Here is a 27,411-nt window from a genome sequence, read left to right as displayed (position 1 = left end):
TAAGAAGCTGTGTTTAAACACTCTGGGTGGGGTGAGCCCTCCCCCACCCACTGCTGACACAAAGCCACTCCGACCCCACTGTTTGAACCATCTGCAACTTTATTTCAGAGCAGAAATAAGTCATTTCCTAACAATAAATATAAAAAAAATAATAATAAATTAAGGTTCGAAGAAAAATACGCAACAGAACAAAATCATTAATACTGACAGAGTAGAAAATGTTGTCTAAAGGGGTGAGAGGCCGGATGGGCCAGCCCCCAGCCTGGGAATGTCTGACACAGGCCGTTGTCTGCCCCCAGTCCTAGCCGGGCCCCTGTCACACACACATTCTCTCCACAAAGTACAAAATATATATTTTAAAAAAAAAAAACCCTCCACACAACCAAGCATCCTGTGAGGGCCCCGAGGAAGCAAGTGTTTGGCCCGTGGGGGCTGAGGATGGGGCCTGGGGGGCTGAGGAAGGCACTAGAGGGACGGGAGAACCGCTGTGGGTCTTGCCCAGCTGACTTTGCTGTTTGTCCTCTTCTCGTGAGGTACCCTGCTCCTGTGACTGCTGCAGGCTGACCGCCCCGCCTCCTGAGACGGCGAAGGGGAGGTCAGTTTAGCAATGTCCCACGTGTGTGTCCAAAGGCCTTGGCGGGGCTCCTGCCCCAGGGGATGCTGGGAACACGATGGTGACTGCTAAGTGCTTGGCTGTCTGTCCTTTGTAGGTGAAGAGGCCCCCCTGCCCAAGGTCCCTGAGCATCTCCTCAGCTCAGGCCAAGGTATCGTCCAAGACCCCCCAGCAGAGCCCTCAGGGTGGCATCAGTAAAGAAGGACTAGAAATAAATAAGGTCCCTGGTGGCCCAGCATGGAGCTGGCAGGAAAGCCAGTCTGTTTCTTCAAGTATTCTTAGCTGAGGGGGTCACGAGGTCTGTCAGGGCTCAGATGGGGATCCCCACTGTGTTCACCTGGTCCTTGAGGCCCAGCAGGCTGTAGGCAATGCGCTTCTGGTGGCCGGGCAGCCGCACCCCAATCCTCTTGATGTCGCTGTGCGGGGGAGGGAGAGAGGGAGAGTGAGCGGCCTGCTCTGGAGAGGTGGGCAGCCATGGCAGGGAGGTGAGGGGAGAGAGGAGGGACCGGGGAGGGGCCCTCGGTGCCTGGGGGGCAGAGCTCGTAAGGCAGAGGTCTGATGACCAGAAAGCCTGCCGACAAAATTCACAAGATGATTGAAGCGCTGAAGGCGAGCAGCTTTGTTTTTTTTAAGTCAAATCTGCACAAAATCTATGGTAGGTGCTGTTTTTGCCCCCATTTTGCAGACTAGAAAACTGAGGCTCAAAGAGGTGAAGTGACTTGCCCAAAGTGACCCAGGCTAAGAGGTGGAGGAGCTGAATCAAGCCAGCTGTGAACAAAGGCTTCCCTCCCCCACCCTGGGGTCTGTCCTCAGGTAAGGCTCCTCCCCAGGCAGCACTGATGCCATCACCAGATGCCAGGGACCCTCTGGGGGTGTCGCTCAAAGCTCTCTGCCCGAGGTCTCGTCACAGCCATCGCCTTATTTCACCTCCACTCCCTCCAAGTTCTCATAACGGAGGAAGGACTCAGGAGATCCTTGCTGAGGGGCCATCAGAGGTTAAAGTCCTGCTGGTCTCTAATGGGAGGGGCTTTCAGGTGACCAGATCCAGTGACTAGGTTACCCTGAGGTAGGGGTTTTCCCTTTAGGGACCTCAATTTCCTCACCTGTAAAATGGGGTAACAGTGCCTAACTGGAGAGTGGGAGATCCCGGATACTGGTGGCAGAGGGGTAAGGCGGCATTAGTACCAGATAGAAAGACGCGCCCAGGAGCCCATAGCCCTTCCCTGCCCCTCCTTTCCATGCCCCTCCATCCCCTTGTAAAACCACTTACACTCCAAGAGCCCTGGAGCAGACCTTACTGCTTACTCTGGGAGTTTCCTCCTTCACCATCCTCGTCCACCAGCCTAAACCCATGAAAACACCCAGGTTTTTACGGGCCCTCTCCTGGCTGTAAAGGGAGCTAACTATATGGTGCAAGCTCCTATTTGCAGTTCCGGAGACATGACTTTCAGGTGTGTGGAGGGCGGCTCAGGGACTGAAGCAGGAAGGCCAGGAGTCAGACATCTGGGAGAACTTCCTAACCTAACACTACAGTGCCATTTCTAACCTATGCAGTTGAGGGTGTTGGAAAAGAAGCACTGTTTTCCCCATACCTGTAGGTCTAAGTGTGGCTCCCAGATAAGTATTCGGACCAGCAGGGAAGGAGGCACTTACTGAAAAGGCAGGATCCTGGGCCCAACTCCAGACTCACTGACTTTGAAGTTCTGAAGGCGGGGCAGGGAGTCTGCATTTGATCAGATCCCAAAGACCCTGATGTATGGTTTAAGGACCAGTGGGTTATGTTAGCTATAGCAGAGCAACGGTAGGGCCTAGTGCCCCAGGCTCATCCCCTCACTCCCAGCCCCTCCCAAGGTCCAGGATAGGCCTGGTAAACAGTAGGCCCTCAAGGAGTGTCTACCGAATGAATGAATGAATGAATGAATGCTTTAGTGGCGACTGAGCCATTGCCCAGGCTGCCTGGGGCCCCTCTCCCAGGTTGGTGAAGTTAACCTGACAGGGCGGGAGCTGAGGGTGCTTCTGAGGTCCATCTAGGAGGAGGAGTCCTGGGCTGGGAGGCAGGAGGCCGAATTCTAGTCCTGGATTCCACCAGAGCCTCGGGTGGGTCCTGTCCTGTCTTTGGGCCACAGTTTCTTTGTACGTAAAATAGGGGCTCTGATTAGATGCTTCTAAGCCACCTGCCCCAGCCCCAGTCTCTTCCAACACAAAGCCCCCCAAACCTCCCTGCCTCATTTCCTAACTATAAACAGGGACACACACAGGATGAGGCCCCCAGACCGGCCAATGCCTGCGGCCTCTTGCAAGTCTGTTCCTGCCCCAGCCTCAGTTCCCCACTCGGAGATCCAAGGCAGTCCCTTCCTTGGATCAACTCCCATCACAGGGGTGGGGAAGCACATGACTGAGGCCGCCTTCTTCCTGAGCACTGGCAAGGCCAGCCCCGGCCTCAGGGAATTCAAAGGCCACAATCTCCCCAGTGAGCACCGACTGTGCTCTGGCCCTTGGTGCAAGGAGAGTGGAGGGAGAGGTGGCCTGATCATTCATCCTCTCAGCAAACATCCCATCAGTGCCACGCCTGTGCTGAGGGCACTCGGAGACCAGAAGACCCATCCGCCAGTGTCCCCACACCCTCTCAGGACGCCGTATGCCACAGCCTCGCACACTGGATGGGCCTTTTGCTGGACTGGGTATTTTTCTGGGGTGTGACATCCACTGCTTTCATTAGCTCCTCGAAACACATTTAGAACCACTCACTACTCCAGCTAGAAACTCAAGTGAGTCCAAAATAACACGATGAATGCTCAAGACGAGAAAAGGTGGACACTGTGGGACCACAGGGAACCGAGCGGCCGGCCCCCTGGGAGGGGCCAAAGGAAGCAGGGAGGCAAAGGCGGGGTAAGGGCATTGAAGCCGAAATCCAGACCCCATCCCAGAAGGGCTGAATTCTGAGAGCGGCTCAGAGCCTCGCACTGGGATCCACAGCATGTGTAGACAGAGCTTTCGGGGTGAAAAAGCACTTTGAGACCCCCCTTTCTTTCATTTAATTGAAGTAACGAAGGAGGCAGTGGTGTGAGTCACACAGGCCCCAGATCTGAGCACCAGTGGAGCTGATGGGAGGAGAAGCAGCGTGGAATGACTTCCTGCCTTTATGCAGGCCTTTTCAAAACACAGCACACACACCCTCCACCGATCCAAGACAGCCCCGTCCCTGCTCCTTCCTGCTCGTGGGAAAGGAATTGGCCGAGGAGCACCCCGGGCTATTTCGGGAAGCTTCTACGAACATGTGTTTCCTGTATGCACTTCTCCGTGCCCTCAGCTCTGCTCACCCAGAAGAGAAGCTGTACTGTCCTCAGTGGGAGCTCCTGGAGGGGCAAAGGGGGCCGTTCCAGGTTCCCAGGTTAGAGGAGGGAGCCGAGGAACCCTGGTATTTGCCCGCAGGCTATGGGTGGAAAGCAAGGGCATGGAGGAAAAGGGAAGAGCGACATGGGTTAAGCCCTCACTGCGTACCAGGCATATCATCTGTATTGCACCCATGCAATCCCCACAACGGGGAAACAGAAACCAAGGTTCAAAGATGGAACCTAATTTGACCAAAACCACCGGATAGGGAGTGGCCAGTGTGGGCTCGAACCCAGGTGTGACTGCAGAGCCCAAGCTTTGGACCCTGCAGTTGGCTGGAAACAAAAGATATCCTGGGGCCCGTCTCTTCTCTCCACATTTCCGTGCCGCCCTCTGGTCAGCTCTGTCCCTGCCTGACTTTCATCCCAGCCTTCCCCTGGGACAGGCCGGGGCCTAGTCTGAGAGGCCTTGAGCAACAGGTCAGAAGCCCAGTTGAGCAGTTTTCAGAGGCCTTGGAGAATGTTCAGACACAGGCCCAAATCCCAGAACTGTGACCCAGAACTGTGGGACGCCTGGGTCATCCCTTCCCATGTGATTCCCAAAACCTCTCAGCCCCAAGGCTCATTCCCACCATGACCTTGGACCTTACACAAGCTGGGCTATTGGGAACTAACAGTATTTTTAGAAGCACAAAAAGCTAAGAGGGTAATGTCTTCTCCCTCCTGGGGTGGGAGGAGGTGTCCATGCCAAGTCCATGCCGGGAAGGGTCCCCCATGCTGGAGCTGGGAGGAGAGAAGAGCTCCCATAGGGCAGCCTGACAAAAGGCAGAACCCAGGGCCAGGGAAAGGGGTAACTGCCACTTCTTGCCAAGCTGGACCGCAGAGCTGAGAGTCAACCACACGGGGAGAGGTGCCTGGGATGGGCTGGCCAGGTGCCCTCTCTCCTCGGCATCAGCCAGGGAAGTCCAAGGGCTCTGCCCATTTCTTCTCAGCGTCCTGGAGAGGAACGCTGCCCCTAACTGGCTGCGTGACCTCGGGCAACCTATGTAACCTCTCAGCCTCAGTTTTCCTACTTAAATAGGGAAGTAATAATAGCATCTATTCACAAGGCAAATAGGGAATTCAACCAGGTGATGGCTGTGAAGTGAAGCCTTTCTTTTCTCAGCTACAAACTGTGTGACCTGGAGTAAGCCGTGTAACCTCTCTGAGCCTCAGTTTCTCCACTAATGACCTCCATGGTCCCTGAGCTCTGGATCCTGACTGACCAGGGCTGGAATCCCCCAAATAGCCATGGACCCTGGGCTGTGCTGTTTCTGACCTGCCCAGCGGGACTACTGCCGGGAACCACCTGCCGAGTTATCATGAGGGCTGATTCAAAGTGCTCAGGCACAGAGCTGGCACAGCTCACGATAAATGCTATGGTTATGATCACAATTACTATTATTTTCTCACTGTGGAAAAAAGATGTAGGAAGAGGACGGAGCCACGAGTAAGTGACCAGAATCGCTGGCTGCCAGCCTGGTTCTGCCCTTCCTGCAAAGCCACCCTCCCCAAAAGAGAAGGAGAGAGAAAGAGAAGAGAGGGGAGCGTTGGGAAGGTAGAGAGAAGAGCAGATGGGTGGTGGAGCCAGAGGCAGCCTGGGGAGGCGGGAGGCGGGAGAGGGCAGGCACGGGCGGGGCCGAGCGCAGACTCACTCGTTGGTCATCTGCACCACCTTCTCGATGGCCGTGTAGCCGGCCGCCAGGAAGTGCTCAGTGTACTGCTGCATCTTGATGGATTCCAGCCACTCGGACACCGTGCGGAAGGGCACACCCTCTGAGCCGCTGGTGCTGGGCAGCCGGATGGACACCCTGCAACAGGAGATACCGGCCCGCGAGTGAGGGGCTGCAGGGTCCAGCCCACGATGCTGCTCCCTAACCCCGGCAGTTCGCTCAGCTGCCCTGTGCCTCGGTTCCCGCATCTGGACAACGGCGCAGCCAAGTCAGGTAGGCTTCAGGGAGTCTGCCTGATGTGTCGGGAGCAGTCAGTGTTTATAGCTCCTGCCACCCCTCTGCTTCTACTGATGATACCACCACCAGTTACTACAAAATAACCAAATGTTAAGAGAGTCAGGTTTTCAGAGGCACAGTCCCAGCCTGGCCACTTGCCAGCACGTAAGACACTTAATTGCCCTACGTCTGTTTCCTCATCTGCAAAAGGGGGATGATTACAGGACCCAACTCCTAAGTTGTTTAAATGAGTTGAAACACCTTAAGCGCTGAGTGCCGCGCTGGCACATTTACTGTGTGTGCTGATTGGTTCCGTTAGTGCCTCCTGAGCCAACCTGGTCCAGTCTAAGTAAAGCCCACGCGTAACTTCTGAGCCCCTTGCCCACCGCCCCTGGCTGCCCGTTATGCTGAAGTGGCTCTGGAGTAAAACTGGGGGCCCCCTGGACTGAGGGTATGGAACCCACCGGGGGTCAAAGTCAGCCAGGGTCTTGAGGGATTCGGGGGCTCGGATGAGCTTGTCCAAGATGCTGACAATGTCGGCGAACTTGGGGCGGCGGGCGCGCTCCTGCTGCCAGCACTGCATCATGAGCTGGTAGATGGCGGAGGGGCAGTCCATGGGTGTGGGAAGCCGGAAGCCGTCATTAATGGCCTTCATCACCTGGGGGAGGGGGCGAGCAGGATGCTCAGGGGTGCCTTCACAGCCCCCAAACTCCCCCATACACAGGGGCTGCTAGAGGAGAGAAGGGGAGCCCCCGAAACACAGGGGTTGGCCTCCTTCCTTAGGCACGACACACAACCTTCAGCGCTACACAAAGGACAGGTGCTAAGAGGAGGTCTCCAGAGGAGGAAGGGTCTCCTGACTTTGTTCCCTCACAGGGTACCCCGGGCAGCAGCCATGCTGTGTGCCCTGCAGCAGCCTCCCCGCGGTCTCTGGGCGCCTATACTCTCTGCTCCCTTCAGCCAGAGCACTCTTCCCCTCCGTGTTCTCACCTGGCTGCTGCTGCTTTATTGTGCCTTAGTCCTAGCTGAGACGTGACCTCCTCTGGGAAGCCTTCCAGGCCTCTAGGCTGCATGAGGCACCAGGCACTTGCACACATACACACACACACACACACACAGATACACACATGCGTGCACGCACACACTTCCCCCACACCCACTACTTCTTTCCTCGTCCTTCTGCTGAGTGTAAGCAGGGACTGGGTCTGGAGCTCAGCACAAGGCCTGACACATGGTGGGCCCTCAAGAAACATTCACTGAACGAACCAATGGAGGGGTGTACCAGATGAAGATTAGCCCCCAAAACTCTTCTCTGCCCAGCCCCTGGGGTTCGAGGATGAGTAAAGGGTTTCAGTTCAGATCCGGATGGGGCTGGGCAGGGCGAGGGGGCCTACCTCGTGGTTCGACAGCTCCCAGTAGGGCCGCTCGCCGTACGTCATCACTTCCCACATGACGATGCCATAGCTCCACACGTCGCTGGCGGAGGTGAACTTGCGGTAGGAGATGGCCTCCGGAGCCGTCCAGCGGATCGGGATCTTGCCACCCTGTGGGGACCTGGCCAATCACTATTGTCCCCTAGGCCACCCCCAGGACGATCGCAGTCAGGGCCCTTCCTCCATGCTCCCCAGAGGTGTTCTTGCCTCCTGAGGCCCACGCCCCAGGTGGGCAGGGGAGAGGACCCCGGAGCAGAGCGAGCGCTGCTTCACCTCACTGAGGCCCCCATCCCAGGTGACAGCCGCCCCAGCTCTTACACTGGTGGTGTAGGTGGCCTCAGGGTCGTCCTCCAGCACACGGGACAGGCCGAAGTCAGACACCTTGCAGACCAGGTTGCTGTTGACAAGGATGTTGCGGGCAGCCAGGTCGCGGTGGACGTAGTTCATGTTGGCCAGGTACTTCATGCCGGCCGCGATGCCCCGCAGCATACCCACCAGCTGCAGCACGCTGAACTCGCCATCCTTCTCCTGCCAGAGCACAGGCCCTCAGCTGCCAGCCAGCCAGCCCCGCGCCCACCAGGGCCCCTGAGCGCCAGCCACAGATCCCGCCCCGCCACGGCCCACGTCCTTACCCGAAGGAACTTGTCCAGAGCCCCGTTCTCCATGTACTCGGCGATGATCATCATGGGCTTGTCTGCAGGGGTGAGCACAGGTGTGAGGGGATGGCCACAGGTGGAGGGAAGAGGCCCAGGCGGGGCGGGGCTGGGCACAGCTCTGAACAGAGACCTTATCAGAGGCCCCGGGGGCAGCCCCTCCCCCACCCCCCACGTGGGTCTCCCACAGCCCACTCTGAAGCTGGGCCTCACATTTGGAGACAACGCCCTCCAGGCGGATGATGTTGTGGTGGCTGAACTGGCCCATGATGCTGGCCTCGCTGAGAAAGTCCACCCGCTGCTTCTCTGTGTAGCCGGCTTTCAGCGTCTTGATGGCCACGGGGACCTCCTTCTTGCCCGACACCTTCAGCGTGCCCTTGTACACCTCCCCAAACTCTCCTGCAGGCAGGCGATGTGGGAGACATCCCAGTCAGCCTGGGCGTCGGCTGCTCCCAACCCGTACCAGGCCCCTCGGCGAGCGCTTAACCTCACCTGCTCCGATCACCTTCTGCCGTGTGACACTGGACGGATGGATCTCGGTGGTGAACTTGAGCACAGCCTGGTTGGGGTCTTCGTATGTGTGTGGGTCCACGTATGTCTTCAGGGGCTTCAGTTGTTCTGGGAGGGGAAGGAAGGGCAGGGTCACAGTCTGGGGAGGGGAGGGGTCCCTACGAGGGGCTGCCTTGAGGGAGGGGGAGGGGGAGTAGGCAACAGTCCGGGCACCTCAGGAGCCTCTGGCTCAGCCCTCTGAGCTGCCCAAGGACGCCCGGGGAGTGCTCTGGCTGTCCCCATCTCTACCACAGAGCCGGGGAGGCCCGTGGGGACAGCAGGCCAGGCATGGAGGCGGCGCTGCATCTCACCTGACTTGGAAAAGTAAACGTCTTCCGAGGACTGGCGTGTCCGCAGGCTCTTCCTCCTGAGAGACCCCATGGGAAACCAAAGACGCAGGGAGGTCAGTGACCTGCCCCAGCCGGGGAGCCTCCTGACCCTACTCTGGTCCAGGTTGCGGGCCTGGTGCGCTCAACACTCTGCTCAGTCAGGCAGAGGCATGGAAACGGCCGGGGGAGAGGAAATGAGCAAGCCGGGCTCACTCCTTGGGATCTACACCCCGTAATGGCCCCTTAAGCGGCTGTAATGAAGGCTCTCCTCATTAGAGCTCCCCAGAGCTTCCTGCCCGCGTGTCCCGAGGAAGTGTGGACGCACTGCCATAATGACCACCATGCCCTGAGCCTTGCAGGTGCTGTGCTGAGCCCTTGACAGATCATTACATCTTTACAGCCCCCCCGGGAGGCAGGGACTAGATTCCTATCAGCCCCAGTTTCCATACGGGAAGCTGAGGTTCCTGCCCCTGTGTCCCACCTAAGCCCCCAGGGCATAGGCTCCAACGAACCTGCGGTGGATGAAGAAGCCAATTCCTGCCAGCACCAGAAGCAAGACCACACCAACGGCCAAACCACCAATCACTGCCATGTTGCTAGATCCTTCCATGGCTGCCAGGGAGAGACCAGCAGATGACAAGGGAGCCCCCCCCCTTCAAATCACGGTAATACCCCCGGCTGTACTTTAGGGCCCCAAGACACCTGCCAGGTGCCTTTACTAGAGATGGTCCATGAGGATATTTATTCCCATTTCACAGATGGCAGATGAGAGGGCTTCCCCAGGGAATAGAGCAGGTAGTCTCAGGTGTGTGGGACTCTCTCCACGATGCAGGATTTGAACTGGGCCCGCCAATGCCACAGCCCACATCCTTCCTTCTCACAACACTGCCCTGGATACACAGCTGGTTCCCACACCCCCAGGCCTCAATTCTGCCCCCTCCCCAGACTTGGGGCTGACCCACACTGGACTGTCCTAGGCCCTGGCCGACCAGGAAGGGGACACTTCTAAGTTCTTTGATCCATTCCCTCTGCCCACGATGTCCCAGTTGTTTCAGGACTCTGGCCTGGCCCACACCCTGGTCCCTGACTCACACAGTGTCTGGAACTCATGCACCTTGCTGCCAGCACCCTGGCCCTCCTGCGTCAGCGCCTGCACCTGGACCAGGTAGATGGTGTCCGGAGCCAGGTCATCCAGGGTCACGGAGAAGCCTTCAGTGCGGCGCACGTTGTAGCTGTTGGAGTCCCCCTGTGGGTGTTTGGCGGGTGGAGGGACAGACAGTGAGGGCAGGGCCATCAGCTTAGCCCACCAGGGAGCAGCCCCAGCTTAGCAAGGTGACAAGCTATGTTAGCAACCTCGATGCTCACCTTACAGAGGAGGAAGCTGAGGCTCAGAGAAGTGAAGCGACTCACTCCAGGTCATAACCAGCAAATGTGTGACCCAGGACTCAAACCCAGGTCTGTCTGATCCCCAAGACCTGGCTCCCCACCACCCAAGACTATCTCTTCTGGGGATTCCAGAACACTATGTCTTCTTTCCCACAAATCTCTGCTGGGCTGGCCTGGGAGAGGCAACTCTCAGGAAGACCCCAGACCCCACTTTCCTCATCTGCAGAACAGCGCTTCTTCAGATGGCTGTGTTGTGCAGTGAGCGTCTATGTGACCAGCTGGTCCTCTGTTCGAAGCCCAGCGGGGACAGCCCCAACCCTTTGAGAGTTACCTTCTTGCGGTAGGTGACCTCGTACTTCCACACGCGGCTCTGCTGCGGTGGAGGAATGCTCCAGGAGACGCTCAGCGAGGTGGTGCTGCGGTCCTCCAGCTTCACCTTGGGGGGCTCTGGGCAGGACGGTGGGGGAGGGGAGGGGTGTGAAAAGCCACACGGGGGAAGGGGAGTAGTGGGGATGCACCCAGACACATTCCCATCCACAGCCCAGGCTCCTTAGATCCCGACCTGGGATTCTCAACTTCCAGCTCCAGAGCACAAAGTCCCAGGCTGGGCCCCACCACAGGCTGGCACATCGGGGTACCCTGTGAGTACTTATGAGTGCATAAATAATAAAACCAAAACAATATCTGACTCTTGCTATAACCTCTTTATGGACCAGGCACTGTTCTAAGAGCCTTATATACAAGAGTTTATTAAATCCTCTCAAAAGCCCTAGAACGCCCGTTTTACAGGTGAGGAAACTGGGGCTCAGAGAGGTTAAGTAACCTGCCCACAGTCACAGAGCTTGGAAGTGATTACAGGGACTGTGTCTTTATCCACTTGTTGCTGTCTCTCTCTGAACCCAGCCGAACCCTGAGTGGCCATCCTCATGAAGCCCCACCTGGGCGGGCCCCAAGGGCACAGCTGCCCCCCTGGGCCCTCACCTGTCTGGTTGATGCTGACGCTGGCAGTGAGGAAGCTGCGGCTGGTCACCAGGTCCGAGACGCCGTTGCGGGCCTCTACGGTGAAGGTGTAGTTCATATGGGGCTCCAGGTCGCTGACTGTCACACTGGTGCGGGTCAGCCCGTGCGGTGGCTCCGAGTAGCGCACGCTGGCCTCGCAGGGACCACACTCGCCTGACTCGGGCCAGCACTGCTCGCAGGTGACAGTGTAGGTGATGTCCTCGCGGCCCCCGTTGTCCTGGGGGGGCGTCCAGCGCAGCTCCACTTTGGCGCCCATGCCCACAGCCGTGAGGTAGTGCGGGGCGGAGGGCGGGCCTGTGCAGAGGGCAGAGGGCAGAGCTCGGATCCAGGTAGGTCTGGACATGTCAACATCACCACGCCCAGCTCTGTCACCCCTCCCTGACCCGCTGTGAGACTCACGCGTGCAGAGCAGTGAAAGTGGGTCCTGCGGGGCCCGGAAATAGCCTTCCTCACACTCGCAGGCGGTGGCCCCCTCGGAGGACGGCAGGGTGTGTGGCGGGCACTCCAGACAGGGGCTCTCGGATGCCTCGGACTTGAAGAATCCCGGCGAGCAGGCTGGCAGGCACAGGGACAGACATCAGCTCAGCCTGTTCTCACCCCGAGCGACTTTTCCCTCCCTGGCCCTGGGACCCCTGGCAAGTCACTAAACCTCTATGGGCCTGTTTTGTCATTGGTAAAATGTCTTGTGATGAGAAAATGCGTGGCAAGCACCTAGCTCGGGCCAGACACCCAGGAAGTGCCTTGCCCTCCTGCTCCAAAGCTTTGCAGCCCCCTCCCCAGTGGCTCTTGCAAGAAGCACCATGCCCCTGAGCCTGGCATTCAAGGCCCACGTCTCACCTTCCAGCTTCCTAAGAATCCTATCTCACAGCTGGCTCAGCCTTGGACAGCGCATGCTGCCCACCTGGAGATATCCTTTAATCCGTGCGGACCAGCCTGGCAGGTCCCCACCTGGACTGAGAGCTGCCCAGGGCAGTGACTGCTTCTTCTTTGCCATTTGTGTTTGCTGACTCACAGATCAGACGGGGGCATCAGGATGCTACCTCTGCAGGTGCGCCCCCCGCCCTGGGACCCGACCGCTTTCCTGTTCCGGGGCTGGCTGACCAGGAAGCAGGAAAGGCCAGGCCCCCAGCATTTTCTCTGGACCTGTTTTCAGGGACCCAGTCATTTCCGCCACTCACAAGGGCGGCCAGAAAGCAGCTCTCCCTCCCCCGGTGGCAGGTCCTGTCCTGGCCAAGCCGGGGGAGCTCAGACACCTGACTCCAGAGGCTCCTTCCTCCCACCACCCTATCCTGCCCCTGCCTGCCCCTGCCCCAAGCCCTTTCCTGGTCCCACAGACAGGAAGCTACCCAGACACTGTGCAGGGCTGTCCAGGGATTGCGCAGCTGCTGAAGTGGCCAAGGTGGGGTGGGGTCACCCAGGGACCTCTTACCCAACCCTACAGTTATCGTTCCCGCCCTCAGCTTACTCTGGAGAGGGTCCTGAGATACCTCCAGCCTCAGTGTCACGTTCATCAAACACTGATCCTCAACTCTGTGTGCAGCCCAGTGCATGGACCTCGAGATGAGACAAAGCCCCTGACCTCTGGGAGCTAGAGCACGTGACAATGTCCACCATACCGGGGTGGGCAGCAAGGTCCTACTGCACAGCACAGGGAACTCTGCTCGATGTTATGTGGCAACCTGGATGGGAGGGGAGTCTGGGGGAGAATGGATACACGTATACGTATGGCTGAGTCGCTTTGCTGTGCACCTGAAACTATCACAACATTGTTAACAGGCTATACTCCGATATAAAATAAAAAGTCAAAATAAATAAATAAATAAAGGGGTGGGCAAAGGGCTAAGGGGGTAGAGACAAGCTTGGCTGGAGGTTTGTGGAGTCATAGAGGAGATATTTCAGCTGGGGTTTAGAGGCTGAGTAGGAGTTCAGCAGGGCAGAAATACTGGGAGGAGGAGTTAGGGGTGAGAAACAGCAAGGCTAACACAGGAAGTATGAGTGCCTTTGTGGTCGGAAATCAGGGAAACAGCAGGCAATAAGGCTGAGTGATCTCCAGGGACCAGATTGAGAAAGGCCTTTAATGCCAGGTCAAGGACTTTATCCTGGGGGCAGTGAGAGCCACTGAAGGTTTGATGTAGAGAATAATGGCACAGTCAGATCTACGTTATCAAGAAAAATCTGTGGACAGTCTCCCTCCTTTAGTCCTCTATGAGAGCAGAGAGAGGTGGGGAGTCAAGGGACAGGACTCAAAGGACACCCAGTTCCTAAGGTCTTGGATAGTGACTTCCCGTTAATGACTGCTTGCTGGAGGCCCCAGGGGGACCATCCCAGAAGTCTCTTTCACCTCCTCTGCCTGTCCTGCCACTTCAGAATGTCAGCACAGGCCCTGAAAGAGCTCAGGCACACGCTGTAGGGAAGGGGGCTTGTCCAGGACAGAAGGGACCTGGGCCCCGACTCCTGCTCTGTGCAGAGCCTGGAGCCCCAGTTACAAACAGCCACCACTGATTCAGCAGCGCTGTGTGCAGTTCCTGGGCTACGCACTTGACATTCATTTAGTCCTCACAATATGTCTGTTATACTAGGCACTGTTATCATTCATTCCACTTTGGAGGTGAGGAAACTGAAGCTCAGAGAGGAAAAAGAACTTGGCCAAGGTCAACAAGCTCCTAAGACACGAACCCAAAACCTAAACCCAGGATGCCTGACCTCGAACCTCCCTCCTTTCTCACAAACATTTCAGTTTGGAGCAAAGAGAAATCAATGTTCTGAAACAAGCCGGAAGAGAGAGGAGAGGAGGTCCGACCTGACTCAACAGCCAGAAAATCCCCAAACTAATTTCAGAGCAGCTGGGAGGCGGGGCGAGGGGCTGTGCCCCCTCTTAACTTACGTCTTCTCATACTGGGCACATTTATGTCCTATGGGGAGAAAAGACTAGAATCAAGCCTGGGGGGTGGGTGGGGGTTTGTTGGGGCCTCCAACGCGGCCTCCTTCAAGGAAGGCCCAAAGGTCTTTCAAGTCTCCTATTGTATTTAAGAAATCCACGTGTATTTTGCAGTCCTCCTCATAACTTATCTGTTACGATACAAAAATAGCTCTCTCCTCCCCCAAATCTTCAAGTAAAAATGAGACTTCAGAAAGCTGGGCTATGTTTATCCTGGGATCTCAATTCCCCCAAATGCCCTGACTTGTCCAGCCAAGGGGCTTATACTCCGGGTAAGTGCTGGCTCCAGGTGGTCCAGGCCCCGCGGAGTAGGGGTGCTCAGGGGCCCCTAGAACACTATCGCATCTTCCCGGCTCAGGCTCTCAGGCTGGGGAGGGACCACGGGCCCCCACAAGGTTTTAGCCACCTGCAAAACCCACAATGTCCCCACTCTCCACCACGTGGTTGCTCCCCAGCCCCCAGCCCTATGCCAAGAGGCGGAAGTGGGGGAAGAGGCGGGTTCCATTCTTTGGTCCCAGAGCCCGGGGGTGGCCCGCCTGCTGCCAGCAGGAAAGAGGGAATTTGGAGAGATTTCCGCTGCGGATGTGCCAGATATTACAGTGGAGAGGCAGCACCAACAAGGCATGTACTTGCCTGACGAGAATGTGGTGCCCCCTCCTCCAACCACAGAACTTCAAGGGGCCCTGCCAGAGTGTGCCCGTGCTCAGGGGCCCCAGAGTTCATGTGTCTGACACCAGCAGGCCCCTGTGTCTTCCTGACTTTGCCTGGTTGGATTTCCTGGCGTGCAGGGCAGGCAAGTGGGGACAGGGGTCACACTTTTGGTGTTCACACATTCTCAAACATACTCACATACACAAACTACCCATGGTCCCTTCGCCAACCAGCAAACTCCTATGCATCCTTCAATACCCAGCTTGAGCTCTTCTACACAGCCCTCCCAGACTGCCCAATTTCTGGTCCCCTTCTGACCATTAGGGCATCTATTACTCACTCTTATGTTTACCAAATAGAAATTGAGCGTTTCCTACGTGTCTGGCACAGTGCTGGGTGCTAGGAGACCATGGCAAGATAAACACTGTTTCTGCTCCAGAGGAATTCACAGCCTGGCTTTCATGCTCCATTGGAAATGATTTCTGCACATATTAGGATCCTCTATGAGACTGGCAGCTCGTGGGGAGCAAGAATTATCTGTGTCCTGTGTCCCAGCACAGGGTCTGGCATGCAGTAGGTGCTCAGCTAGTGTTTGCTGACTGGATGGATGAATGAATATGTGAGTAAAGACAAAACCCACGTGCTCATTAAACACGAGCTCTAGGGCCACAGAAATGAGCGGCGTTTCAGTTCCCAGGGAGACCCTGCGGGGACAGTGCACCGGGACACCACCTGCCTGGCACCGCAGGCTGACTCTGACACACCTGTGGAGAACTCCTCTGACCCCGGTCACCTGGCAGGCCCGGGGCCGCTCCGAGCAGGGGAACTAACTGGGGCATGGTGGCTGCACCCAGGGCTGCACCCCAGCTTTTCCAGTTCCCGATGCCCGCCCCTCAGATGGCAGCATGGGGTGTGACTCAGGGACATACACCCTCTGGCATGACGCAAATCCAGCCCCTGGCAGAGCCCCTCCCCCAAGGCCCAACAACCTCCCGGGCTGGTGGGCTGGTGGTGGTGGCGACGAGGTCACAGGGTCAGTCACAGGGTCAAGAGGTCGCAGTGACAATTCCCTGCAGCCAGTCACCTCCCCAAGCCATGCCCAGCTGACGACCACGTGCACCCCCTCAGCCCAAGGATGCGAAGCCTGGACTTCGTCTGGTGCCCTGACGGGCAGCAAACGGCGACCCCGTAAGTTACTGACCCTGCAAATGAGGGGAACTGATAACTCCAGACCCCGGCAGCTTCTCAGTCCCCAGCAGGCCCTGTCGCCCCCATGGAAGCAGTTGTCCCGGTGGCCCAGTTGCTGCTAGCACCTTGCCCTTTTCCCACACACCCTGGGGAATTATCTGTACGCATTCCTCCACCAAGCTGTGATAAGCACAGCCTCTGCTTCCCGCTGTCTCCCTACCACCAGCCTTTTATCTTCTGTTTGCTTTCCCTGCCTCCTTCCTTCCGTTCTGGGGACTCACTCACCTCAGCGAGGGAGGGAGGGGCCGCCCCATGGAGCTGCCAGCGTCTGAATTTGCCCCCAGTGTGAGCTGAGGGCAGGGTGAGCAGGGCACAGAGGTGAGAGCTGCCACCCCCAACCCCCCATTCAGGCCAGAGGAAACTCCACAGAAATAAGGCCCGGTGGCACTCCCCAGGGAGGGGACAAGCCGAAGAGCCACAGCGCACAGAGTTCCCCACCTGGGGATCAGCCCTGTCCACAGCCCCTGCCATGGCTCAGGGACACCCTGCCTAAGGACCACCTCAATCAGCTCCTCCCCTTCAACTCTGGACCCTGGGAGAGGCCTGGGCCACTCAGGATGCCAGCACTAGGACCCGGCTCCTTGCACACATTGTGAGGTCACCCAGTCTGCAGCTTGCCAGAGCAACCCAGGTTCTCAAAAGGAACCACGGCAGAAAGTCACAGGAGGTAGGCTCTGATCGCTAAGTCAGCAAGGCTCCAACCTACCCATTTTACAGGTGGGGAGAATGAGGCCCAGAGGGGACTCACCAAGGTCACACAGCTTGTGGGTAGAAAGATATATGCCAGGGGCACTTGGGGACAGCCCTCCCAATGCCAGGCCCCAGCTCTTTTGGTCACTGTTTCCTCTTTCTGGGCCTCAGTTTCCTCATCTGTAAAATGAGGATAAAGTCCTCAGGTTCTCTGGGTTGTTTGTGAAGACAGAAGGAAACCTCGCTTGGGAAATGCTCAGCATGGGATGAGGTGTCCATGAACTGGGGGACAGAGAAGTTGCAGGAGCGAGGGGCTGGGCCCCTGGAGGGAGCAGCAGCCTCCAAGGAGGGAATTCCTGACCCTGCAGCCCCACCTCCAGCTCCGGCCTCCCAGCTGCTGGGCTGAGCCTCTGGCCAGAGCCGCTGGCCACCTGCTCACCTGGCCGGCAGTCCCCACGGCTGAGGCACTATCTGGGGCCCCACCAGCTCAGCTGCCGATGCCAGCACAGGAAGCAGAGACAAACAGGGAGACAAAGCCGCCCCGGGGGAGATGACGGTCAGCCTGAGTGACTCCACTGTCCCCTAGGCAGGCCTGGGGAGGGAGGGCGGGGAGTGGGGGAGCTGGAGGGAAGCTGGCTCATTCCTGACATAGCTCACAAGAGCTCTCTGGGCAGTGTGCCCACCTGTCCGCACAGCACCTGGGAGGTGCCTCTCTTCCGTTGTCCATTTAACTCTTTCTTGAGCTGAGAGCTTCCTGGGGAAAGAACTCTCAGGAGAAACAAACGCTGGGAATAACCTGGACCAGGTGCTGGGTGACCTTGGCCTGCCCAGCGCCCTCTCTGGGCTTGGTTTGTCATCAATAAAAGCCACAATGGGAGAATCTGGGTCCATGGCCCCGTGGAGGGTGAGGCGGTCGGGGTGGGGGCGGGCAGACCCTGCATGTCTCTCCATTTCTCCCTTAACACGCTCAGTAAGAGCCCCTCAACTACCTCACATCCTGCGCCAGGACCCACCATCCCAGGGCTGCCCTGAGAGTCTGTCCCAGGACCAGGAGCTGAGTCAGGGATTCCAAAGGAACTGGTCATTTCCCACCCCGTTTCCTGACCCATCCTCCAGCTTGGACGCTGCTGCATCACCTAGATTCAATCCTGATGCAACTAAATCTTAGCTGTGTGACTCCAGGCAAGTCTCTTCACGTCTCTGAGCCTCAGTTTCCTGTCTGTTAAGTGGGGCTGATAACAGTCCCTGCCTCTCACGAAAGGTGGTACAGATTCAGCAGGAACAAGATAAAGTGCTCGCCGAGCTCATGCCTGCCCTGGAAGAGCACTTTTCTTTTCTTTCTTTTTTTTTTTGAAGAGCACTTTTCTACAGGAATTACTGTTATTATCTCCACTGGCATCCCAGTCAGGGGTGCTGGGGAAGGTCTGGAGGGATAAAGAGTAGCCGGGCTGGGGGTTCCCAACCCTTCAACCTGGTTTAGAGGGTCCCACAGGCAAAGTCAAAGATTTCGCTCCTGGAAACCGGTCCTCCCTACCCTGGCGTGGCTCAACTCTTCACAAACAAAGCCTGTGAGGCCCTGACCCCCCACTTCCTGGGGAGGGAAGCCTGCCCCCCTTCCTGGAGAGAGACACCCCTCCCCAACCTCAACTGTCCACTTATCTCTGCAGGGCCTGAATCACCAGCCTGTGGAAAGTTTTCAGCTGCCCCTCAGCCTGCACCCCTGCATTCTTGTGTGAGGATGTCATGTGGGAGGAGTCTGCTCAACCCACTGGGCTCCCTCGCAACCCCAGCCCCAGTCATTGTCTGAAACTGGGAGTGTGCACTTGAGGTCACCTAAAGCAGGGGCCGCCTGAAGAGCAGAGGAGAGCTGGGAGGACAACAGGGTGGTGGGAAGGGCCAGAGCAGAGACTACACCACAGGCACAGAAAGGCTCTGAGGGGACATCTCATTCAGGGGTTTGCAGACTGTGTTAAGCAGGGTTCTGAGGATTTGTTTTAAGAGGCAAGTGGAGCCCATGAGAAAGGGCTTCAGGCTCCTCCAATACCTGAAACCCTTTCATGGGTTGCAGGATCCATGGCTAAAAACCAAGTATACAGTCTGCTTGTATAGTTGAACTTCTTGTCTTACGGACAAGAAGCCTGAGGCCAGAGATGAAGAGAGATTTACTGAAGGTCACTCAGTCGGTATGTATAGCTGTAGGGCCTAACCCCCCAATTTCTCAACACCCTGCTTATCTCAGCAAAGAAGCTCCCAGAGAGAGGGGATGAGCTGGCCTTCCAAAGGTCAGCCTACATTCCACAAATGCCCTGCCCCACAGCCATTTCCAGAAAAAGTCACCCATTGAAAAACTCCACGTTGCTCTAGAGCTTTCCGCTGTCACAGGTCCTGGCCGGGCCAAGCCACAGCCTCCCAGTGTGAGCTCACTAATGCCCAGGCCCTGTTCCCAGAGAGAGTCTGATTTAATTGGCCCCCTCTCTGGGCTCAATCTGTCATCAGTAGAAGCCCCGATGGGAGGATCTGAGTCCATGGCCCTGGGGAGGGTCAGGTGGGGAGGGCAGACCCTGAGTATCCCCCCCACGCAGGCATTTTCCAAAAAGCTCCCCAGGTAACTGTCATGTGCAGCCAGCGGATGCGAATCCTGGGTTCAGTTCACTCACCTCCATGTACAAAAGAGGAGCCTGAGACCCAGAGAGGTTAAGTGACCTGCCTAAAGTCACAGGGAGTTAACAGAGATGGTACTAGCTCCTGGGACTGTGCTATGTGCCCACAGTGCTGGTATATAATAGATACTCAAGATATACTTGTGGGATGAATCAAAAATAACAATCACACTTAAAAACGCTTATGTGTCAGACGCTGACCTAAGAACTTTACAAGTATTAAGTCATTTGATTATCATAACAACCCTACGAGACGGGCACTATGTTCATCTCCATTTTACAGATGAGGAAACCTGGGCACAGAGAGGTTAAGGAACTGGCTTAAAGTCACACAGCTAAATGTAAACCTGGGATTGGAACCCAGGTATTCTTTCCGAGAGTCTTCACTCGTAACCTCCATACTGTTTCTCAATGTATTCATTCTCGGTAAATGAGTGAATCCAATCATAAGGCCAGGAAGCCTCCGAGATCTTCACTAACAGAACCACTGCATTTCTGAGCAGGGACCACCTTACCAAGATCCCCACATCCCAGAGCTGAGACCAGATCCTGGACCACAGCCTCCACCCCAGTACCCCCTTTCTCTGCCACCACAGCAGCGTCACTCACCCTGGCAGGCGTCCTCCACCTTCTCGTAGCCTGCTTCGCACAGGCACTGGCCAATGAGCACTAGCCACTCGCCATCCACTGCACAGTGCATGCGGGGCTCCTCACCCCCGGGCGGCACCACAGCGTGGTCCAGGCAGGTGCCATCCACGATGGCCAGGGAGGGCGCGTCGGAGCCCGCGATGGTCTCGGGGAAGCGGGCCAGCCCCTTCAGCAGCTTGGGACACTTCTTGTAGTAGACGCGGACAGAGAGCAGTGCCACGCAGGCACCAATGTCCTGAAAGGCCAGGTAGAAGCCCTTGCGGCTGAGCGGCCCCACGGAGCGTTCCTCCACGTTCAGCTTCACATGGCGTGCTTCGAAGTCGCTGCTGACCGTGATCTCGTCGGGCGCGATGGTGTCGATCTTGGTGAACTGGCGCTTCTGGAAGTTGGTACCATAGTCCACGTCAGACTCGGCGTAGTAGAGGTTGAAGGTTTCCTTGCAGGAGCTCGCGCCCCCAGGGAAGCTATTGCAGTCACGCACGGTGAACTTGAGCTCGATGAAGATGCGCTCGGCCTCACCGCGGTATACCCAGTTGGTGCGGAGCCAGTTGTCCTGGTCGCTGGCCACCACGTTGCACACGGAGTACATGTAGATGGGCATGTCGTCCATGATGTTCTGCATGAGGTCCCACTGCACGGGGCCGACAGGTTAGTGTGGGCAGGTGCCTGGGGGAAACTGAGGCCCAGAGGCATCGCCCAGGTGGCAAAGCTGGGCATCAGGAAGCTGCTCTATGGTTCCTGCTGTCCTCATTCTACAGGGAAGGAAACTGAGGCCCAGGGAGGGGCTTCAAGTCACCGTCACACACTACAAGTGGCTGAGCTGGATCTGACCCCCTGGTGTCCCTGACCCCGGTGTTGCAGTGCTGAACCCGTATACTATACAGTGAGCTGAGGGTGGAGGCTGGGGGTCCCCTGTGACCTCAGGCAGGTCACTTAAACTCTCTGAGCCTCAAAGTCCCCATTGTCCAATGGGGGCAAAAACTACCTCACAGAACTGCTGTGAAGATAAACGACAGAATGTCCAATGCGGAGCATATCGCCTGGTGTGGGTGACAGTCATACAAGGCAGCTGGTATCAGTATCATTATTCTCCCTATTATTATTATCATTATAATTCACTGTGTAGATGTGTGTGAGTGGCAGGGAAGAGGTTAAGTCAGAATCAATGGATAATCCGCCATCACTCCTCAGAACATTGCTCAGCCTCCTCCAGGAAGGCTTCCCAGGTTGGGCCAAGACTGGGGCAAGTGCTTCCCCCTGGCTCCCACAGTCTCTGTTACCTTAGCACCTAAGTGGTGACAACTACACCTGGCTCCCACACGAGACTCTGAGCTCCTTAGGGCAGAGACTGCATCTAGTTCATTTCTGTATCCCCAGGGCCTACCTGAAATGGAGCAGGTACTCAGGAAAGTATTTGTTGAATGAATGAGCAAATGAATGAAAAAACCAGAAGGGGCCAAGGAAAAAGACCTGGGCTGCATTGTGTCACAGGGGCCTCAGTTTCCCACTCTATATAATGACTGGGCTGCATTAGGTGATCTGTGCTCTCTCCCAGCTGAACATTCCAGGATCTTGGAAATCCACTAGAGTTAAACTCCAGGCCTCCTCGGAGCTAAGGTGACCAGGGACAAGTGCCTGACTCCGCAGATCTGGCCAGCAATAGAGACTGTCCCCAGCTATCCCCCTGGAGACACCGCTCTCCCCAGCTAAGGCCCCAGAACAAATTCAACAAGGGGAAAAAAAAAAAACAAGGGGAAAACTGAGGCCCAGAGAGCAGCAGTATCCTCCCCAAGGCCACACAGTCGTCACAGGCAAAGCCAGGGAGAGGACCCTGGGGTCTGGCCCACCGGTCCAGGTCACAGCAGGGCAGGGCAGAGGGAGGGGAGGGAGTGAACTTGGGGGGGAAGGAGGCAAAACAAACTCGACCAGAGCAGGAAAGGGAAACAACAGCTGGAGGAGCGGGGAGAGGGCCCAGCAGGCAGGAACCTGATCCGGCTTCCCGGGGCTGTGGGGACCTGGGAGCCCACATTCCCTGCCTCTTCCTCACCCCTCACTTCCTGGGCTGGGACCTCAAAGGCAGGGGGGGCCTTTAACCCCTTCCCACCCAAGAGGGGAATGAAGGGAGCGAGAGGGGGTCCCTTTTGACGATCAGCCTTCTGGGGCATCCAAGGGTCCTGCTCTGCTAGGGCCTTCAGCTGTCTCCCCAGTTCTTTCCACCTCTCGGGTCCCTTCCCCATCTTCCAACCCCAGCCTGCCCAGTTGGTGTGAGAAGCAGGAACCTGAGATTGAACCCTGGCTGAGCTGTTTGATCTGGGCCAGGCCCCATCCTCCCTGGGTCTCAGCTTCCTCATGCCCACACCCGCACCCTGAAGGCTTACCCCTTTGCCATATGGGTGTGTGAGCCAGCCGAGTTCCCCTTTAGCTGCAGCAAAGTCCAACAGGACGACTGGAAGAGATGAGAGAGGGCGCTGGGTGAGCTTGGGGGTATCTTCAGGGGTCAGGCCATGGTGGAAAAGGTGAGGCTCCCCCAGGAATCCCAAGAAGCCCTGAAGGCTTCCTCAGCCCTCAGAGAGAGACCCCACCACACAGGGTCACCATGTCCAAGAGACCCATCTCTCCAGAAACAGGGAAGCAGAGCTCCAGACAAGGGATGGGACCTAGTCAAAGTCACAGAGCAGGTTGGGTGAGGCCTCACGTCTCCCAGCCCACGCCGCCCCCTCAGCAGCCCCCAGCTGGGCAGAGCAGGACAGAGCTCGGCCCAGCAGGGGAACAACAGCTGGGTAGAGAGCTGGGGCGAGCAGGGCTATTAAGTGACACCACGCTGCCCCATCTGCTTCCTGAAACAGGGCCCCTCCGCAGCACTTCACATGCACGTGGGCCTTGGAGGCACTCTTGTCCGCTCCTGCCACGTCCCCTCCATACACACACAGCACAAAACACCCTCAGCCCCACCCAGGCCACGTAGCACATGCCTATGCAGCACACGTATGTACACACATGTCTCATGGCCCTCCAAAAGGAGAGAGCTGTTCACAGGTGGGAACAGCTCCAGGGAGGGGAGCAGGATTGGTGGGGGGGTCTGGAAACCGATCTTCCCACCACAAAAGCCACAGAGCAGGCAGGATAAAGCCCTGAGCCCACAGGGGCTTTTAGGAGGGACCCAAAGATACACACAGCTGGCGAGGTCCCCTCCCTGGGAAAATCGCTCCCGCTACCCCCGTCCCTCACACCCTGGCCACTGCCCTGCCAGGGGTGCCTAGGGGACCAGGGATGGAAACCCTTAAAGAGGACTTCCAGGCCCAGAGGGACCAGGTGCCAGGACCACACTATCCCCAGGGAGGCATCTGGAGCCCGAGGGGAGGACACATTGCCAGGGGCTTCCCTAGATCCAGCCCCACCCCCGCTTGGGCACCTCCCATTGGTCCACCCCGGGCTCTGCCAGGCTCAGGGGCTACAGCCAAGATCCAAGACCCCAGTATGGCCCCCTCCTCCATTTCCAAGTAAGGTCCAGGTAGCTGCCAATAGAAGCTGCCCTCCCTGGTGGATAACGAGATTGGAGAAACTGAGGCATGGACCCTATACAAGGTCCCTGGATTCCAAGAGTAAAGCCCTAAGGTGGAGGGGGTAAGGGACCAACTGCTTACTTCCTTTGGAGTCTGGAGCATGAGGAATATGGCCTCAGAAGGTGCATTCCTCAAGGCCTAGGCCTGGAAGAATGACTCTAAGGGTGCAATCCCAGGCAGGCGGAGATGGGCCTGATTTAGAGAGATGGGGAGGGAGGGGGAGAGGGGCCTGAGGAGAGTCTGAGAAACCCTTTCCTGAGGACAGACTGCCCTGCTCGCCTGGGCTGGAGGCCCCCAGGCCTAGGGATGAAGCACTGCCACCTGACCGCTGCTGACCTGGGCCAAGTCTCTCTAGGAAGCGCCTCACAGCCCAGACAGGGAGAGGAAATCCGATGTGGCACCGGCCCCAAGGCTGAGGGGACAGGGGAGGGTGGCTGGGGGGTGGGTAGGGGCAGGGATTTGTTCGGACATGCCCAAGGCTCAGGCTTGGAAAACTCACTAACCCCACTAGCAAATGGAATGTCCTGGCTACACAGGAAGGAATCTGGGGGCTCCAGCTGGGTGTGTAGGGCGGACAAAGGTGAGTGTCCCTCAAGGTCCTGCACACCCCCCTTCCTTAGAGGCATGGGAAGCTGCAGTCTGCGCCCCTGGGGAAGGGGGCTCATGGCTCCTAGGCTCTGAAGGGTTAACCTGGCACGGAGGGACCCCCACCACCCCTGCCAGAGCTCGTTCCCCTTCCAGACCCAGGCCTGGCTCTAGAAATATCACAGGGCTCATCAGAGAAGAAAAGAAGCCTTCACACAGGAAGGAGCCCCCTCCCGGGGAAATTCCCTAGAACCAATCACCAGGAACAGGCGCCCAGCCCCGGTCCCTCCACCCTGCCGCACAGGTGCCGCCTCTCCCTGAGCGGCCTCCAGGGTCTGAGGCTCCTGGAAGGGGCAGGGGCCAACAGCCCCTCGGCTGGCCCCCGAAGGCTTCACTGAGAAGCCTGGGCTAAGCAGGGCTCATCCAGGAGCCCCCCGTCCCTCCTCCCACCCCCAGGAAAACCTCCTTCTCAGTCTGAAGTTCCATCATAAATGTCATCCTCTGGGTCCATATTGTTTTAGGGCTTTCTACTCAAAGGCAGTACGACCACCCACTCCCCTAGTGTCACCTCCCTGCTCCCCCCATCCCTCCTGAACCAAGACCAGCTAATTGCTAAAGAAGCAGGGAGGCGGGGGGCTGGGGGGCGGGGAGGGGGAAGAATGAAGAAGAAAAAGGGAAGGGGACAGAGAACACATTGGGCTCGTAGGGAATCCAGAAGCCAAGGACTTTCCAGGCCTCCTGAGCGCTCTCCAGACCACCTCCCAGCTGCACCTCAAGTCAGCAAGCCCTGCACCCCTGCCCAGCTATTCTCCCTTCTCAGAAAAACCCAGCACACACCGGGGTGCGGGGGCCCTGGGCTCCGGCAGCCCAAGAAGCCACATGCTCAGACCTAACCCTCCCTATACAGAGGGCCCTAGTGAGGGAGGGCTTGGGCCTCCCTGTTTCCCCATTTGTAAAAGGAGGACAGACTCAGTGGCTGTTGAGAATTTAACAGGCTCCATCTGGGTCTCCCAAGGCAGCCTGGCTCCTCCACTCACGGGGAAGGAGAAGGGAAGCGAAGAGCAGCTTCACTTGAAGGGTTGAAGGGACTCGTGTCTCTGCACCCCCAACCCAGCCCCAGGCACATCCAGCCAGAATGCCGGCAGCTGGGCCATCACTCCCCCACCCCCCCCCCCCACTACGGGCACACCTCCTTAGGGAGTCCTTCACAGGGACTCTTGAAGCCTAGGGAAGAATGTTCCCCTGTCCTTTTCCTCCCCCCGTTCCATGGGGGGGGGGGCACTAGTCTTCTAGGCTGGGGAGGGCTCGGCAGAGGGGCACAAGGACAAGGCTGCAGCACAACAATCGCCCAGTAGCATCCCTCCTGCCTAATCCCCCCAACCCCCATGGGCAGCCTTCAAGGAAGGCCTGTAGTGAATCCAGCTGTCTCTCCCCTTCTCTCCAACCGCAATCCCCCGGGAAGGGGGAGGACAAAAAGCTGAGGGGGGGCGGGTATTGAGGATCACAGAAATCCCTGCCACCCACTCCTCCAGCACATTGGGACAAGAATCCCTGAGTGATTCAGGGACGGGGACAGGATGCCACCCCCGCCTCCACCCTCCAAGAGTTCCAGCTCTGGCCTCTTTGCCACCGAACTTGGAACAGCAAAACCTCCAACCCCAGTTTGGGAGGCGGAAAAGGAAGGCAAGGCTCAAGGAAACTTCTCACCGGGCCAGGGCTTCCTCCGCACTTCCCCCTGGTGGAGCCTGCGGAAACCTCCCTCGGCCCCGGCGAGCGGGCAAAACCCGTTCTCAGTCGGAAACTGAAACCGGCCTCGGCTGGATGGACAGGAAGGTCCTCGGCCAAGGGCAAGAGCCCCCATCCTCTCTGCGACCCTAGCCGAGGGGCAACGTCCCCATCCACCACCCGCCCCGCCCAGGGCAAAGTCCGCGGCCCCTCGCGCAGTGCGGCAGCGGGAGCGCTGGGGCGGGGGTGGGTGATGCAGTCCCCCACCCCCGGGCGCTCGGACTCCCTGGTGACCCTGGGGTGACGGCTCCACACCTTGGGCGGCCGCGCCCCCACCTGCCGCATTTCCTCGTTCTGAGTCACCCCTTGCTCAGAACGCTTGACTTTGGGACTTCCTGTCCGCTCTCGCGGCCCCGAGCCTTGCCCCCCGAGCCTGGGAGTGCGGGGAGGGAAGGAGGGAAGGCTGTGCGTGGGCAGATTGGCCCGAAGCTCCCCGCAAGCTCTCCTCCCCGACTGGAGGCATAAGGGGGCGTGGAGAAAATCTCAGGGAGCTGGGGCTTCTGCAGGGGTCTGTCTCCTCGCCTGTCGAAGAGACCCCTCCCCAAAATGAGGGGCCTCCACAGAAACGCCTTTTCCACAAAATCGGCGCAAGCAGGTTAGCGAATTCACCGTGAAGCTGAGCCGACGGAAAGGCCCCCCAGGTAGCCCATTCTCCAAGGGACCCCGAGCCCCCGCCGGGACGCGTTCCTGAAACCGCCACCCTGGCTGCAACCGTGTGGCCGCCCTGAGTCCCCCTTTTCTTTCTTTCTTTCTCTTTTAAAATTCTTATTGGAGTATAGTTGTTTTACAATGTGTTAGTTTCTGCTGTACAGCAAAGTGAATCGGTTATAGGTTCATATATACCCTCTTTTTTATATTTCCTTCCATTTAGGTCATCACAGAACATTGAGTAGAGTTCCGGGTCCCCTTCTCTGCGGCCTCTGAACCCCGCGCGCCCAGGCCCCAACCTCTTAGTCCGCGGAGCCCCTATAACCCCGGGTGGGGGAGTCCCAAATTCGTCCCGATCGCAGCCAGCAAGTCCTCCCGACCTCAGCACTCCGGGACTGGGCGGCGCCAGGTCAGTTTCCAAAGTTGCGCGCGTCCAGGCGCGCCTGGCTCTGGGAGGAGCGGGGGTCCGGGGGTCCGGCCGCCGCGGCTGGGTCGGGCCGGGTGGCCGTCGGAGCGCACACTCACCTTCCTTGCCCTGCGCCGCGGCAGCCGCGGCCAGCAGGCAGCCCCACAACAGGGCGAGGCAGGCGCGGGGTGCCAGACGCTCCATGTCGCGCTCCTTGCTCTCAGCCCGGTTCTCCGTGCCCGGCTCCCGCACGCCCGCGCGCAGGCCTAGATGTCCGGCTCCCTCC

At 57.9% G+C, this 27,411-nt stretch overlaps 1 protein-coding gene across 1 annotated transcript; it reads right to left on the bottom strand.

The window, feature by feature from the left end:
* EPHA2 (EPH receptor A2) lies at positions 1-27,411 on the bottom strand. Its single transcript, XM_082832755.1, has 17 exons — positions 27,245-27,411; positions 22,517-22,584; positions 20,100-20,769; positions 11,703-11,858; positions 11,265-11,597; positions 10,615-10,730; positions 9,990-10,143; positions 9,410-9,509; positions 8,880-8,935; positions 8,512-8,637; positions 8,233-8,418; positions 7,999-8,060; positions 7,685-7,894; positions 7,328-7,477; positions 6,398-6,591; positions 5,640-5,795; positions 1-1,029 (listed from the first exon to the last, which is right to left on the bottom strand). Exons 1-17 carry the CDS (start codon positions 27,327-27,329, stop codon positions 924-926), a joined length of 2,928 nt encoding a protein of 975 aa, XP_082688881.1. The 5' UTR covers positions 27,330-27,411; the 3' UTR covers positions 1-923.

This window comes from Leucopleurus acutus (genome assembly GCF_964270905.1).
Source record: "Leucopleurus acutus genome assembly, chromosome: 2".
NCBI classification, from domain to species: Eukaryota; Metazoa; Chordata; class Mammalia; order Artiodactyla; family Delphinidae; genus Leucopleurus; species Leucopleurus acutus.
This window is presented reverse-complemented; position numbering and strand designations above follow the sequence as displayed.

Excerpts from the sequence above, each read along its gene's own strand:
- EPHA2 (XM_082832755.1), bottom strand. The coding sequence starts at position 27,329 with ATGGAGCGTCTGGCACCCCGCGCCTGCCTCGCCCTGTTGTGGGGCTGC. Across the intron at positions 8,061-8,232 it reads GGAGGGCGTTGTCTCCAAAT|ACAAGCCCATGATGATCATC; the intron begins GTGAGGCCCAGC and ends TCACCCCTGCAG. Across the intron at positions 1,030-5,639 it reads GTGGTGCAGATGACCAACGA|CGACATCAAGAGGATTGGGG; the intron begins GTGAGTCTGCGC and ends TCCCCCGCACAG.